The following is a 16,818-nucleotide window of genomic DNA, read 5'->3' as shown; positions in this document are numbered from 1 at the left end:
ATGGTCATGATCCAACTATCATAAGTAATATCTATGAGGTTGAGAGAACTTCGTTATTTGTGTAATATCAAGGAAGTCCAGGGTAACTGCAATTTCTCAAAAGATGCCCTAAATCTAATAATTATCAGCAATTTGTTTTTGGACCAGAAACATGTTTTGCAACTCATACTCACTTGCATAATTAAATTGAAGCTCTCCCATCCCCCCCAGAGACATATAAAATGTTTTCTGATTAAAGGATTTATCAAAATCGCACATTGCTCTCTGGCTTCTCAGCTGATGAGGCTGTCCTGCATACATGTTCTTTCTATCCTGAAAACAATCATTTCCGCCAGGTACAAAAATATAATAGAAGAATTTGCAAAATATATTCATGAAAAAACGGCTAACAAGGCTATCCTCCAACTGCCCCTATTTACTGGAATGTTTCCTGTCTCCAGGAAAACCATAATTCCAATGTTACCTCCCCACAAAAACGTCTGATGCAAAATACACAATTTGTACTAAGTCATGTCACCAGTGAAGGCTTGTGGCTCCGATTTCAGTGGAGGTGTCAGTCCAATTCTGGGTGTCAGTCAGAACATAGCTTTAAAGGAGGTATCCAAGGTATTAAAACTATTTTAGGGATGAGGATCAGCACCTTGAATAGCTCCTTTAAGGCTCTAGCTTGTTCTGAATGAAACACAGAATAGATTCACAACCCCATTAAAATTGCAGCCACTGGCCTCCAATGCAGTCCACTAAACTAAAAGAAAGGGAAGAAACATGCTTATTACTATTTAACCGCCTGGTCCAATGCATGTTTATTCAGGGAAAAAAACCTATTCGGTTCAATGGCATTAACTCCCAGATATGTGTGCAAAGGACTGGAGCCAAACAGTGCAATCTTATGCATGCGTACACAGAAAATAAGTTCCATTATGTTCAATGGGATGTACTCCCTAGGGCTGCAGCCAAAAGGTATATGAAGGGCTGTCAGAGGACATCCTCTATTTAAAAAGGGCCTTCTTCTTGAGAGGCTGTCAAGCCCATGTTTGTTTTGAAGACAAGGGAATTATTAAGAAGGAAGAACAGGCACACGGGTCACCTGGTCAAAGTTTCCCCCCTATGATGAGAATTTTGCGTTTCTAATTAAATGCTAATATTTATTTCCAAATTTGCACACTTACGTTTTACTTAGTGTAAATCTTGCCCCATCTTTTCATCCTTTTGGGGGATGCATTTTCTCTTTTTCAGTGTTGTGTGAGTAGCTACTCTGCTCGCCCAGGAGCCAGACCCATTGATGTTGCAAGGTGTAGGTTCAAGTATATAAGAAGAGCCCACCTGGATTGGACCAGAGGCCCATCTAATCTCTTTCCCACAATGTCATATATCTACCAAGACCCTTGCTGGGTGGGGCATGCTGAGAGTTGTAGAACTGTTTTTTTCTGCCTAAGCATGTGTAGGATTGCATGCTAAGATCGTTTTTTGAAAACCTTTTGCAAGTGTCCTCTCCATGATAGGTTTGGAAGATTGCTACTAGAGAGAGGGCCTTTTTCAGTCTTGGCACCCAAGCAGTAGAATGTCTTCCCTAGAGAAGCTTTCCTGGTGCCTTTGTCATCATCTTTTTCAGCATCTGGTGAAAACCTTTTTAGTTTTTCCAGGTTCAACCATCTCAAACCTACTGGTGCTTTTTAGATCACTTCTAGAGTCTTAAGATCTCTGAAATTGTTTGGTGCCCTTGCTGTATGATTTGTGTTCTTGATACCACTCTCGGCTGCTGGCTTTATCTTGTTTTAGACTGCTTTCTTTTCTTGCTTTTTTGTTTTTTGTATTTGATGGTCATAAACTTTTATTTTCAGTTATAAACTTTTTTTTATTTTCAGCTGCCCGTAGAACTTTTGTTATTGGGCAGCTTAGAGATACCATGAAGGGATGTATGAATGAACATTTATGGAGAGCCCACACAGAGGGTAAGAAGGGCATTGACCTCTCCTATTGTGGTTCCCCAGCAACTGATATTCAGAGACATGCAGCCTCTGATCTTGTTGGTAGCCATCCTGCCTAGCAGATTTATTCTCCATGAATTTGTCAAATTATTTTGTAAAGCCACAGAAGTTCTCGACCTTGCTCCTCACATTGCTTGCTCCCTTGGGAAGATCAGGGGAACGGGCCTCAATCGTCAGGAGAAGAGGCAGGTACAGAGGTTCCATGAACCAGCAGCCTCCTCCTCCTCCCCCCCCCCATTTGGATTATGAGCCTTGGCAAGTGTCTGGCAATAAAACTTAAAATAAATAGCACCATTATAATTACAACACAAAAGCAGAACATCTTTTTAAAAGCATCAATAATAAAAAGAAACAAACAGCACCCACAAGTTAAATCTTTTTCCAGTGTCAACTTAAAAGCCGAAACCCTGCATGAGTCAAGACATCTTTGTTCACTGGCAGAAAGGCAATGATGATGGAGCTAGCCTGGTCTCCTTTGGCAGAGAGTTCCAAAGTTTGAGAGCAACTACAGGGAAGGCCGTTCCTTGTGTTCCACCAAATGTGCCTTTCACAGTGGTGGAACAGAGAGAAGGCCCTCTCCCAAAGACCTGATAACCCAGGCAGACTCATGTGGGAGGACATGGCCTCTCCAATAGCCTGGTCACAATGTGTGTACTGATGACGCATTTGGGTGTCATGTGGCTTCTGTGCCTCCACCTCTACCTACTTCTTCTACAAACAGCACTTAACCAGTGCCCCAGAGCTGACATGGCAGAAGGGGGTGAGCAGGAGACTGGGTTCAAGTTAAGGCAGCTGCACAATCTCCCTCCACTGTGCTGCTAATATTCAAGGTGTGTGTGTGGGGGGGGGAGACAGATTCTCCTGGATACAACCTGACTAGTCATAAGAATATGAGAACCTGCTTTATATCATATCAGACAATTTGCCCATCTAGCCTAGTAATATCTGAGAGTGCCTCTCGAGGGTCTCAACCAGAGAGAAGGTTTTTTTCCCCCACCCACTCTCACCTGATCCTTTTTAAGTGGAGATGCTAGGAATTAAACATAGGGCCTACTGAATGCAACATGTGTCCTCAGCCACTGAGCAACTGTCCCTATCCTAAGTCAGAGACGCACGAGTGCTTGTCTCTGGCTCTCATGGATCAAGACCAAACAAGTTATAAATAAAATGCAGGTTCACCCCTGAAAGATACCTGCAGACAATTTGCACACTTCAAGAAGGATGCAGACAAGCTGGGGGGTGTTCAGAGGAGGGCAACCGGTATGATCAGGGGTCTGGAAACAAAGACCTATGAACAGAGACTGAAACAATTGGGCATGTTTAGCCTGGAGAAGAGAAGATTGAGCACTCTTCAAACACTTGAAAGGTTGTCACACAGAGGAGGGCCAGGATCTCTTCTCGATCATCCCAGTGTGCAGAACACGGAATAATGGGCTCAAGTGACAGGAAGCCAGATTCCAGCTGGACATCAGGAAAAACTTCCTCACAGTTAGAGCAGTATGACAATGGAACCAGTTACCTAGGGAGGTTGTGGACTCTCCCACACTAGAGGCCTTCAAGAGGCAGCTGGACAACCACCTGTCAGGTATGCTTTAGGGTGGATTCCTGCACTGAGGGGGGTGGGTTGACTCGATGGCCATATAGGCCCCTTCCAACTCTACTATTCTATGATTCTGTGTTCCACATCCACAAGGAAGTGAGCCAAGCTGCATGCTTCCAAGCTGCATACTCATCTTCCCCTTTGTTGGGGTGTTGCCAAACCTAGGATACCCTGGTGTGTGTGTGTGTGTGTGTCATTCCCAAATGCAATTCCAACAATTAGCAAAGCACTAATAGTGACCACAATCCATCTACCTAGTTTACACAAGGGATAAAAAGAAAAGAAAAAAAAAGACTCAACTCCACACTGGCCCAATATCTAACACAATCTTCCCCAGCCGGGTAGACTCCAGAGGTTTTGGACTACAACTCTCATCAGCCCCAGCCAGCCTCGCTAATGGTCAGGGATGATGGAAGTTATAACTCTGAAATAACTGGAGCATACCAGGTTGGGGAAGGCTGTTCTAGCCTGTAGTTATGGCAGTAGCTGAAGCTCCAAAGAAAGGAAGAAAAAGACTAAGATCTTTCATTATGCCAGAGGCTACAATCTTCTGTTCCTTCTGCCTAGAATGACACTGTTTTAGCTAAGACTAAGGCATAGCTCCAGCACAGACTAACAACACAATGCAAAGTATGCTTACCCAGAAGCAAGTGTGGTCTATGGGATTTACTTGCTAGTACACAAGCTGAGGCTCACACAGCCTTAGAATAATTTAATCATTCCCCCCCCACCCTTCTTTCCATGGAAACCTGGGGAAACCATAATTCTATGAGGAGGCAAGAGATTCACCAAGAATTCATCCTCATCTACCTACCAATTCTGGGGATTCTTTGGAGAAACCCAAGAGAGAAGAAAAGTGGCATCACATACTAATACTGGATTGGTAACGTGGTTATAGCATTCCTTTCCACATGCCCCACTTTGGTGCAGCATTCCTACACTGTGCATAAAGCCCCTCCATCTCCTACTCTATGAGCATAGCACACACAGACTTCATTGCTTCACAGTCCGAGAGTAGCGGGGCGGAAAGCCATCAGATCCCAACAGGGCCTGATGCCACCAGTGTGTGGCCATTCTTTTCGACCTCTCTCCAAATTGTGATCCCTTCGCATGACTGACAAATATCACTGTTCCCTTATTTGGCCCACCCGCCCTCATCCCACTGGCAATGGCCACGTGAAAACGACCCAGTACAGAGACAGAATCTAGACAAACAAGCATTCAGGGTGGGTGGGTAAAAAAGCATGGGGCAAACTTTTACACAGCTGCCTTAAGACAGGAAGCATTAGCACCAGTAGCAAACCCCTCCACACACAAGACAGCCCACCCACCCCTCTCTCTCTCTCCTTCAACCCCCCCCAACTCAAACCACAGCAGCAGAACAACCAAAAAAGAGTCTCTGCATTCTTTAAAACATCACAGCGTTTTGGAGGAGACAAACAAAGCAAAAAATAAATAAATCTAACCTGCCTATAGCAGACAGGTAGGAAAAGATACAGTCCCTTTACTGTTGTGAACCACCATGCACACACAATCCATCCCATTTTTCCTAGAAGCATCCTTCCCCCCCCACACACACACACAAACACACTCCCCGCCGGCCACACCTCCCTATGTCTACAGAGTAACCCTTGCGGTGTACATCAGCCCTGCTCCAGCCAGATGTAAAGAGACACATTTCTCTACACTCATCATCAACAGCCACATAATTGCCAGAGGCTTCTCCAGGGATCAACGGCTTTTTGACTAGCCTGGGGCAGCACAGCACCAGACTGGCCTGGCAAGGTTTCCCTCTGGTCCGGCGACCCCTCCCCGAGATCTCCGCTGACACACCAGCACACGTGCCAAGACAAGCATCCACCAAAGCAAAAAAGCAGTTGACCACCAATCACCCTCTCTCCCCCAGCCCCCTGCCAAACCCAGAGTAAAGTCTCTGCTCCTACCTGAGGGTGGCGCTCTCTCCTTGCCTGACGGTCACGTTGTCCATCGCCTTGGGGAAGGTGGCATCTCCGCTGCGCACCGGCACTCCTGCGGGCACAAGGAAGAGCAGCCTAAGACACAGGACGACTAGGCACCTCCAGGGCAGGACTAAGCACCCACCGACCCCCATCCTGGGCTGCAGGGACTTTTTTTTTTCTTCCACAAGATAAAAAAAAAATGTATATAATAAAAATAATAAAAAATAATGTGTATTTCTTTTAGATCTGTGTATATGGGCAACACCTGATGGTGCAAAGCGTGGGCACCAAGGGAAGGAGAGAAAGGAAGAGGCACCCGGCGTTTTCCGGAGGTTGGCGGCGGAGCCCTTAGCAATCCAGGTTTTGGAGCGATCCCAGCTTCCCAAGCGGCATCGTTGAGCGGGAGTCCCTGGGGAGGCCGAGAGGGGAGCAAAAAAGAGCAGGGCAAGGCCTGGCTGCACCCCTCACAAACCAGCGCCTCCAAGTAATAGTTCATACATCTCACTTTGCCGGGGAAAGAGGCGGAGGAAGAAGAAGAGGAGGAGGAAGAAGAGGAGGGGGAGCGGGGCTCCGGGATGGCCGGCGCTCCGCAGGGCGCAGTACGCGGCTCCAGTCAGTCCTGCTGCCGCACTGCCAGAGTTCCCAAAGTCCCGGCTCCCGCGGCGCCGCGCCGCCGCCGGAAGAAGCTGTCCAAAAAAAGGGCTGCTGAAACCTTCCAGACGCAAGCGGAGCAGCGCAGGCAGCCCGGCTGACCGGCCTCCGGGAGAGGCGCCTGGGCGTGGAACGGGACGCCGCCGTCAAGTTCAACTTCCCGGCAGCCCAGGGAAAGTCCCAGTCCGAGGAGAATGGTCCAAGCTCCGGGGGAAGGCGGAAAATGGGAGGCGGGAGAGGCGCTCAGCTGGCCGGCTCGCCGCTCAGCGAAGGCGAGGCGCGCGAGAGCCGGCGGCGGCGGCCACGACTACTTTGAGCATCCCGGCTCGGCTCTCTCGCCAGGCTTGGAGCATCGCCGCCTCTCGCGAATCCCCCCGAACTGCTCTCGCTCGCTCGCTCGCTCTCCAGCGCGCTCTCTCTTGCGCACACATGCACTGACTTACAGGGGTTGTCATGGCAGCAACTCCATCACTGACCAACACTTTGGCTCCCCGGCGCAGACATCTCTGAGAAGCACAGACTTAGCACATTAATCTCAGCCAAGGACGCCGGGGAGGGAGGGGGAGGCGCTCTCTCTCTCTCTCTCTCTCTCTCTCTCTCTCTCTCTGTGTGTGTGTGTGTGTGTGTGCTCTACTACTTTAACCCTGGTGGTGCCGGTGCACCTTTCCAGGGAGACCCTGGGTCAGGTTTAACCTTTCCAGGCCTATGCCCTGGTAAGGTGTCTCTCTCTCTCTCTCTCTCTCTCTCTCTCTCTCTCTCTCTCTCTCTCTCTCTCTCTCTCTCTCTCTCTCTCTCTCTCTCTCGCACGCACCCCAAAGAGACTTGGGCCACAATCCAATGCCCATTTCCCCAGTAGTAAGTCCCACTGAAATCAATGGGATTTATTTCTGAGTAGAACTGCCTAGAATTGCCCTGTTGGGTTCCTTCATTTTCCCTTTGTAGGCTGCTTCAAAGGGAATGGGTAGAATGAATAGCCCAGGTACTTGGCATTAATGCCAACTTTATGGATTCATTTGAATGCTCATCTTTCCTCATATGCAAGCATGTTGAACTTGGGGGCTATACAATAAGCGCATAAGGGACGAGTCAGGTTCAAATATAATTTCAACCCATTACAGTCACTCAGGCCTCAGTTGCCTCACCTGTGAAATGGGAAGAACTGCAATAACAATACTGGCTTGCCACCTTACAGGGCTATAGTAAGGATTAGTGAGTTCATGCATGTAGAGCTACCAAGAACATTCACAAAAGTGCTATATACATCATCATCACCATCAAGAATGTATGCATTAGAAATAGCCAGACATTAATAGCTACGTTGAAAAAAAGTTGTCATTTAACACTTCACTCTTTCCTCCTATTCTACACACACACAGAGAGAGAACCATATAGCTACATGCAGAAGCATATTTGCAGGTGTATCTTGAATCACAGTCTTAAAGCTCCATTTATTGCCACCTCCACACCCTTCTCACACTTTGCCCTCTTTTGAGCACTATTAATTAAATCCCTCCATTGTGGGGAGGAAGGAGTTACTACATCCCATCTTGATGGCTGATCCCCATTCACCTCATTTATTATTATTATTATTATTATTATTATTATTATTATTATTATTAATATAGCACCATCAATGTACATGGTGCTGTACAGAGTAAAACAATAAATAGCAAGACCCTGCTGCATAGGCTTACATTCTAATAAAATCATAATAAAACAATAAGGAGGGGAAGAGAATGCACCAAACAGACAGTATAAAAGTCAGAGCATTGCCAGTTGTTATCTAGAGCATTTGTTTGCTCTAGATAACAACTGGCAGCTTACTCCATTGAAAAGCCTTGTATCTGAAGACTATGTGAAAGAGAAGTCCTGTGGCCCTGTGGCACAGGTGAAGGCAACCCATGAAAAATGGGTTTTTCATGGGTTGAAAAACTGGGTTTTTCATGGGCTGTGAGAATCAGCCTCTTTAAAGCCAGATATTGGAAGCAGATGAGAATATGTACTTTACATAGTGGGAAACTGAGGCATCTACAACAAATAAAGTTATCAGCTTAGGCTGATATACCAACTGTGCCCTTATCTGGACAGAGATAGCCTAGCTACAGTGATCCATGCACTGATAACCTCTCATTTGGATTACTGCAATGCATTATACGTGGGGCTGCCTTTGAAAACGGTCCGGAAACTTCAACTGGTACAAAACAGGGCAGCACGTTTACTAACAAGGACTGGCCGACGAGACCACATTACACATGTACATTGATGGTGCTATATAAATAAATAATAATAAATAATAATAATAATACACCAGTCCTTTTCCAGCTTCATTGGCTGCCAGTCCAGGTCTGGGCCCGATTCAAAGTGCTGGTATTAACATTTAAAGCCCTAAGCGGCTTGGGGCCAGGCTATCTGAAGGAACGCCTCCTCCTGTATGGACCTGCCCAGACCCGAAGGTCATCCTCAGGGGTCCTTCTCCACGAGCTCCTGCCAAAGGAAATGAGGCAGGTGGCTACCAGGAGGAGGGCCTTCTCTGCTGTGGCACCCCGGCTGTGGAATGAGCTCCCTAAGGAGGTTCGCTTGGCACCTATATTGTATGCTTTTAGACGCCAGGTGAAGACCTTTTTATTCTCCTAGTATTTTAACAGTCTATAAATAAATTTTAACTTGGTGTTTAAAATTTGTAATTTTTCATTGCTGCTGTTTTGATCTGGTTGAGCTTTTATATTGTATTTTATATTATGGTTTTATACTGTTGTTTTATACTTTGAATGTTTTTAATTTTTTTGAACCACCCAGAGAGCTCCGGCTATTGGGCGGTATAGAAATGTAATTAATAAAATAATAAATAATAAAATAAAGTTACTCTGCACAAGACTGCTGCTGAAACTGTTTCTGATGCAGAGGTTTTTGTTTTCTGATTCACAGTCTGCCTGTCACAGAAGACAGCTCACTTCCTAAGAGTATTCCTATCTCATCACTTGAAAACATCCCATTGCTAACTGAAATATTATTGCTATATAGAATATCCTGCTGGTAGAAAGTGCTAGACATAAACAGCCCCTGGGGAATTGAATCCTTTATCTCAACAAGCGAGTGGCGGAGACAAGCTTCAGAAGAACGTTGCATTTGCATAGCCTTCTCTCAGTGCAGCCATCCACAACCATATCTTTTGCTCAACTTGGAGGCTTCAAAGTGCCATGAAATAGCTCCATGGTAGAGTATCTGCTTTGCATGAAGAAGGTCTCCAGTTTGATTCCTGACATCTCCAGGTAGGGCAGGAAAAAGTCTTGCCTGAAACCTGGCACCAGTCAGTGTCAACAACAATGAGAGAGATGAACCTATGGTCTGATTCAGTAGACAGTAGCTTCCAAGGTCTGTCTGTCTGTTGGTCTCTCTCTCTCTCTCTCTCTCTCTCTCTCTCTCTCTCTCTCTCTCTCTCTCTCACACACACACACACACACACACACACACACACACACACTAAATTCAGAGTGACTCTTCCTAGGTGAGTTTGGGTCATATCACAACCACTCCCTCCTCTCTCTCTCTCTCTATCCTCCTGGACTGCAATTTTATGCATTTATTTGAGAATATCCCTGCCCTGAATACAGATCAGACCATGGCCCTTCATGGTAATATACTAAGTGCAAATTCATTCTTTGAGTGCCAATACTTTTGTAGCCATAATGCACCACCATCTGCAAAAGAAAAGTATTAGCAGGATACTTTAAGGGAAAATATCATAAAGGGGGAAAGAACCTAAGAACAGCCCAATGAGGACACTTAGTGGCAACAGACGGCTGAGTGCTGGTTACAGTGGGGAGATCAACAACAACAACAACAGGAGGGGAATGGAATGGAGCAAAAAATCTAGGTCCTTCTTGTCTGACATTCTCTTTCCAACAGTGGAAACATAGATGCCCACTGAAAGCTCACAGGCAGTGCTGTCTGCTGTTGATTGTCCTCAGAACTTGATATTCAGAGGCATACTGCCTTTGAACATGGAGGTTCTATTTAGACAGTAGCAATCCATAGACATTGGGCTTCTCTACAAGGAGGCAAAAATTATTATTATTATTATTATTAGTAGTAGTAGTAGTAGTAGTAGTAGTAGTAGTAGTAGTATCCTGCCTTTTGCCCAATGCTGGGCCTCAAGGCAGCCTTACAAAGTTTAATACATACATGGGGGGGGGGAAACAAAACCAAAAATGTTTAAAATACACAACAAAATTATAAGACATTAACATAGATGGAGGGCCAGATTATTCTCCAAAGGCCTGCTGGAACAAAAATGTTTTAACCTGCTTCCGAAAGCCCATCAAGGAGGGAGCCAGCCTAGCTTCCCCGGGAAGAGAGTTCCAGAGCACTGGAGAAGGCCCTCTCCCATGTTCCCACCAAGCGCGCCTGTGAAGATGGTGGGACTGAAAGAAGGGCTTCTCCAGAAGATCTTAAAGCATGGGCTGGCTCATAAGGGAGAATACGGTCTTTCAAAAATCCCACAGCCTTATCAGGGGTGCTTCTTCTAGAGTCTTTGCAGGATTACATTCAGCACAATACACCTTACCCTTTTTAACCACTTGCTTGGAGAAGTTCCATATGTTTCATTTCTACAGCCAGTACTGTGCTATTATGTGATTTCAGAACTAATACTGCATTTTCAGTGAGCTAAAAAAATGTTAGAATAAAGCTAAAAAAACAACCAGAGACAAACTGGAGGCTGAAGACATTGTGAAAAAAAGGATCCACAAACATCAGTGAATGACCGACCACAAAAAATGGGGGGGGGGGGAATGCCAGCACACTTTCCTTAAAGCTCTTACTAGCAGTAACTAAGCCTTAAGAGAAGGCATTTCCACTGTTTAGAACGGGGAGGGGGGAAGAACTTGGACAAAGCCAGGAAGCCACTCAATGATCTGCGGTTGGTGGGAAATGAGGTAATGTCAGTGACATTGTCTTCTGGGAAACCCCAGAGGGCCAGATTGGAACCGGGGCGGGGGGGGGGAGATTTGATGCCCAAGCCTGAGGTTTTGCACCCCTTATTAACAGCATTTGATGAAACCCCATGGGAAAAAAACTAGCATGTTAGGTCCTGATTTTCAGCCATTTCCATGTATAAAATGGAGGACTTGGGGAGCACATTTGCTCTCCTGCACCGAAGACTCACCAATTCATTTCACGTAGGGCATCTGTTGGCTATTAAACATCACCACCTTATTAAAAATTGCTACCAACATGAGTTGGATTCCAAACTGGTGACCTAGATGTGAAAGGATCCATAGCCCATTACTAATCCCCTGAGTCATCCAGCACTCTGTAAACTATTATTTAATTCACTAACTGTGCTATTTAATCTCAAGCATTCTGAGATACGCCAGGCAGTGGAGACACTCTCTAAAATAATAAAGCTTTATTATTATTGCTTGTGCTGATAGGTCACAAGAGGAGGGGATTTCTTTCCAAGCCTGTTTATTTCCTCACTTTCCAATCTCTTTTTAAGATTACTGAGTGCGTGGCTTTAACACTTGTGAAAGAATGTGGATTAACAGCCTTGGAGAATAAAGCATTGCAATGTTTTATTTTGGAAGGGGGTTGCCATAGCTTCTCTTGATCTATGGGAATAAAACAAAATTGAAAGATGCATGGTCCAGTGGTTATGGACACAATACAATTGTAATGATTCCCTTCTGGATAGAATTATTCCAGTATATTACATTTCAGAGAGGAAAAAGGTATTCAGATAAATGGCCCTATATTGACAGCTAGGATCACTGTCTGAGACCACTGCCCATCCAACTCACACATTTTATTATCCATTGCTGAAGGCTTTTCTCTGGCTCAGTTCACACATTACCCTAAGCCATGATTTACCATCATGAGGACAAGCTGCAGCAAGCCCTAGACTTCTGTCCCAACTCCAGGTGTGACTGTGGGGAGGCTGGATGCTCCTGGTTCCATTTTAGATGAGTAATGGTTAACCATCATGCCTGAACCCCACAACTGTGGTTAATCAAGCCAGCTTCTAAACTATAGGTTGAAGTTGGCTTGTTTCTTTCAATGATCTGTAGCTAGGTTTAACCACAGCTTCTTGAATTTGGAACTAAGGATGAATGACTCAGCAACCTGTGGTTTATATAAAACAGAAGCAAAAGCTTCCAAAATCCTCCTTCTGACCACACCACAGAACTCATGCTTTTAAATTATTATTATTATTATTATTATTATTATTATTATTATTATTATTTTCTATATCATCCCATAGCTGTAGCTCTCTCGGCGGTTAACATAAGGTACAGTGTGAAAGCTGAACTGGCTATTCACCTGCTGCTCATTTACTCTGCAATGGCCTGCCCACCTGCATAGCCGTGTGAGCAGGGATTTAGCTATCTGACTAGGCAGTTATAGGGTGGATGGAGGGCAACTTGACATTTTGTATTCATGTAGAGGCAAGATGAAACTTCTAGAGATGTGAGAAGACAATATGTCTACTGTGTGTACAGGCACAGCATAGATAGATGGATAGATGTCCCCAGCATGACCACAAAAAGCACAAGAGGGACCAAAGAAGGACATTATTTTACCGGGTGGGGGGGTGTATAAGGAAATGAGAGATTGACCATCCTCAGTAGGTACAATTGGAGGTCATAGTGCATGACATTATTTTGTCAATAGAGTTGGCAAGAGGTAGTGATGGCCACCAGCATGGATGGCTTTAAAAGAGGGCCAAACACATTTATGGAAGACAAAGCTAAGAATGACTAATAGTCAAGATGGCTCTACATTCCATCTGGTATCAGTAACAATATGCCTCTCAATTCCAGTTGCAGGAGGATGCTATTTGAGTTGCGTCCTGCTTGTGGGCTTCATCTTCCATGAATGTGTTTGGTCCCCATTTCAAGCCATGTTGGTGGTCATCACTACCTCTTGCCATCTCTGTCGACAAAAGAATGCCATATAAATCAACAGCCAAAATGGTTGGCCACTGTGCAAGGAGGTTGCTGGACTATAGGACTTTGGTCTGATCCAGGAGTGCTCTTGGGCAGTAGAATGGGCAGTAGTTTGGGCAAACAGTCAAAAGGCCTGAGTTCTTAAGCCTTTCTCAATGGCCAAAATGAGGGAGCTTCGGCTATTGGGCAGTATAAAAATGCAATAAATAAATAATAAAATAAATAAAAAAGCTGGTATTTTCCCACTGGGAAGTAGCAAGCTTTCCCCTGCAGCACAGAGTTCAGTTAAAATTGACAATGAGGGAACTGATACATTTTAAATGGAAGAGATAAGCAAGATCTCCTCAAGAAAAGGTGGGTTCCCATCCTTGAGAATTTCAAGGGAAATAATCACTTTCTCTCCCCCCCCCCATTTCCATTATTTTGTCTTGCTTGATCATGCCCCCCCAACCCCCATTATCATTTATTTCCTCATTTTTACTGGAATGTATGCAGGTGTAAGATCATGTTGAGGATACCTGAGTTTTGCATTGTGCAGCCAAGTATCTGGAGGTGGGCGGATGATGGCAGCGGGGCGGGGGGGCAGGGGAAGGAGGAAGAGATAAAATTGGATTTCATCTAAAATGCAGTAGATGCACAGTTGTAACTTTCTTCTACAATGATACAAGTTCAAATACATTTTAAAAAGAGAAACAGAATGAAGGATCTGATTTCTGGCTGGATAACCTCTGTAGCTGATATACTCAATGAGTAGCAATTTGCTTTACTTCAATCTTCTTTCACACACCCATCTTTAAGGGACACATTTTAGACTGCAGGAGGATAAGTCTAGAAAGTGCCAAAGTACTCAGCCAACGGCCAACCCATGACTCCACCACAAGGTGCAGCCCTACCCAAGAATGCCATCCACATTGATTAAAACAATGATAACAACAACAACAATGCATAGGGCCAAATAATAGGTCACATTATTCATGCTTTAAAAAAGAAAATAAAAGAAGTGTGCATAATGCTGCCACTTTTATTTTGAGGGGGAAACAGCTGTGCAGGGTCCTGTCCTGATTGGCCATCTTTCATACTAGATCAGGGCCCTGTGCCACCAGTTTTATGCCAGAAATTCACCCAACTGCTATTGACAATGGAACCTCCAGTCAACCCCGGTAGAAGCTCCCCTGCAGCTTGAAGTGGGAAATCACACATGCTGCCACTGTGTCACCGTCACCCTCAATTTCACCCCCTTCCTGCTGCCATATTATGACCTCCATCACCACCGTGCTACCTCTGCATCACTCTCCATCATCTTACCTCTGGCTCTTGCTATGTATCCTCCTAGCAGGAGCCAGAGGCAAGGTAGGCTCTCTCTTGAGAGCCACATCAATTGGCTCTTCAGAAAGTCAGCCAAAATACCTGGCTCTGAGTGAGTCCTTCTTCAGAGCCAGGTCTTTTGGCCTTGCTGGCTCTCTGGCCCCTTCCTATCTAGAGAGGTCACCCACCTCTGGTGCATGTTGAGAGGATTCACTCAGGGTGGATGGCTGCTCTGGGGAGCCCTACAAGCCGCTCTCTTGCTGCAGCATTTGCCTCAGTTGTAAAGTTGGACCAGTGGGACTCTCTGGAGATCCTGCTAGCGTTGCCAACAGGGTGGCTGCTCCAGACAGCCCAGTCAGCCTTACTGTCCAGGTGTGGCAAATGTGGCGGAAGGTGCCGGCACCCCTCCTGGCACTGCTGTGGGGAGCGCACAACTTGCCACTCCTCCCACTGTGCCACCTGAAGTGGGACGTTCTCCCTGCCTCAATGAAGAGGCAGCCTCTGCCTTCAGTGGCAAATAGCACCACAGCACAGCACGAGAGGGGGAGTTTTAGTGGGAAGGCAACTTCTGAGCATGCCTGCCTTGGTGGCTGCTTTTGGGGGGGAAGGCATACCTCAGTGGTGCAACACATGCTTTGCATGTATGAAGCCCCAATTTCAATCCCCGGTATCTCCATGGAGGGCTGGGGAAACTCCTGCTTGAAAACTCCCACAGAGCTGCTGCCAGTTAGTGTCCGTATTACTGGCTAGATGAACCAACATCTGATTTAGTGCAGGGTGGCTTCCTATTTTCTTAAAATAAAAGTGGCAGCATTAAAGATTCCCCCGTTTGCTTTTCAAAGCATGAATAATATAACATGCTTTCTGGCCCTCAGCTCAAATAATAGCATCTTAATGCCACCATGTGGTGTGGAAGGACATGACTCAATTATCTAAGCATGGCCTGCTAATGCTTGCTGTGACATCATGGTTCAGGAGAAAAGATGAGCCTTAGAACTGAAAATAGTCAGGGGGCAGGATAACAATAACAATAACAATAACACCAACAACAACACAACAACATCCAGAAAGCAATCCTACTTAAAACATGTTCAGTTGTCAGGGAATTCCTGAATCTCTAAAAGACAGCATGACTTGGCAATGCCTGTCATGTCCATCTAGAAAAACCACCAGGAGTAAGATTATTATTATTATTATTAATAATAATAATAATAATAATACACCTTTCCTCAACCATGCACTCAAATGGATAAAATTCTCAGGAGCTCTTTATTTATCCAAGCTTGTAAAATAGGTACTCACTTGGTTATCTATGGTGAGCATAAATAAATAAATAAATAAATAGCTTCTAGATGACCATGTAGGGCATTTGGAAGAGAATACATTTCAGCTCTTCCTCATCCTCACATCACTGAGATGTCACACATGATTTAGCATAGGCAAGTGCAGTTGCGCAAAGCTGGTTAAAAGTAAACAAACTCTGGGCTTGCACTTTGTGTTATGAGGGCAAAAGAGGAGAAGCCGAAACCAGGGAACTCATACTGTTAGCTCAACCTGAAGACACCATCTTCCTACTTTAATTCAGCCAAAGCAGTTCCTTTCCCACCTTCCCAGGGGCAAGAGTTAAGGCCAGGCCAGAGGGCTGATGTCATCAGCACCAGAAGAGGGCACCAAGAGAATTCAGATGTTCTGCTGTTTTGTCTCTCTTGTTTTTAAGTGTCGAATGGCAAGTGAATTTGAGGGCACCGATAACAAGGCAATACATAAGGAACATAACTTAGTAACTAAGTAGTGGATTTGGCAAGCTGCGTTATCTTATCTTTTTCACAGAGCTAAGCAATGTGAAACATGCAAACGTTTCCAACACTTCCTTTGCTTCAGCTAGGGTGGTATAAGTATGTATGTAATAAAGAGAAGGGCAGGAACCCCCTCCAATTGGTTGAATGAAGCGGAATGTCCAATTCTGAATGTCCATTTAGGGTAAAATGAATGTTTATGGGAGGAGAACAGGACCACAGCAGCAGGTGTTTCCCCTGAATTAGGTGTGTTTATTAGAACATGTGTAGATGTTCTCACAGTACTGTAGAACTGTGAGTACATCTATGCATGACAGGCTCTCTGCACTCATTCTAATGAATGCATGTACATAGAATCATAGAACAGTAGAGCTGGAAGGGGCCTATAAGGCCATCGAGTCCAACCCCCTGCTCAATGCAGGAATCTTCCCTAAAGCATCCCTGACAAATGGTTGTCCAGCTGCCTCTTGAATGACTCTAGTGTGGGAGAGACCACCACCTCCTTAGGTAACTGGTTCCATTGCTGTACTGCTCTAACAGTCAGGAAGTTGTCCAGATCATGCAGAATTGTTTTAT

General features: G+C 45.2%; 1 protein-coding gene across 6 annotated transcripts in view; it reads right to left on the bottom strand.

Annotated features, from left to right (window-relative positions):
• The window catches only part of NTM (neurotrimin), an 885,373-nt gene that overhangs the window by 355,064 nt on the left and 513,491 nt on the right, over positions 1–16,818 (bottom strand). For 4 of the 6 annotated variants that reach the window (XM_063139537.1, XM_063139539.1, XM_063139538.1 and 1 more), the window contains exon 1: positions 5,532–5,741. In XM_063139537.1, coding sequence (XP_062995607.1) covers positions 5,532–5,698 — 167 coding nt within the window. In that variant the 5' untranslated portion in view covers positions 5,699–5,741. Of the gene's footprint in view, positions 1–5,531; positions 5,742–16,818 lie in introns of those variants that run through there. The other 2 variants (XM_063139536.1, XM_063139541.1) reach the window with 1 other exon arrangement.

Source organism: Elgaria multicarinata, chromosome 12 (genome assembly GCF_023053635.1).
Source record: "Elgaria multicarinata webbii isolate HBS135686 ecotype San Diego chromosome 12, rElgMul1.1.pri, whole genome shotgun sequence".
NCBI lineage: Eukaryota > Metazoa > Chordata > Lepidosauria > Squamata > Anguidae > Elgaria > Elgaria multicarinata.
The sequence above is the reverse complement of the archived record's forward strand: the minus strand, read 5'-3'. Positions and strand labels throughout refer to the sequence as shown.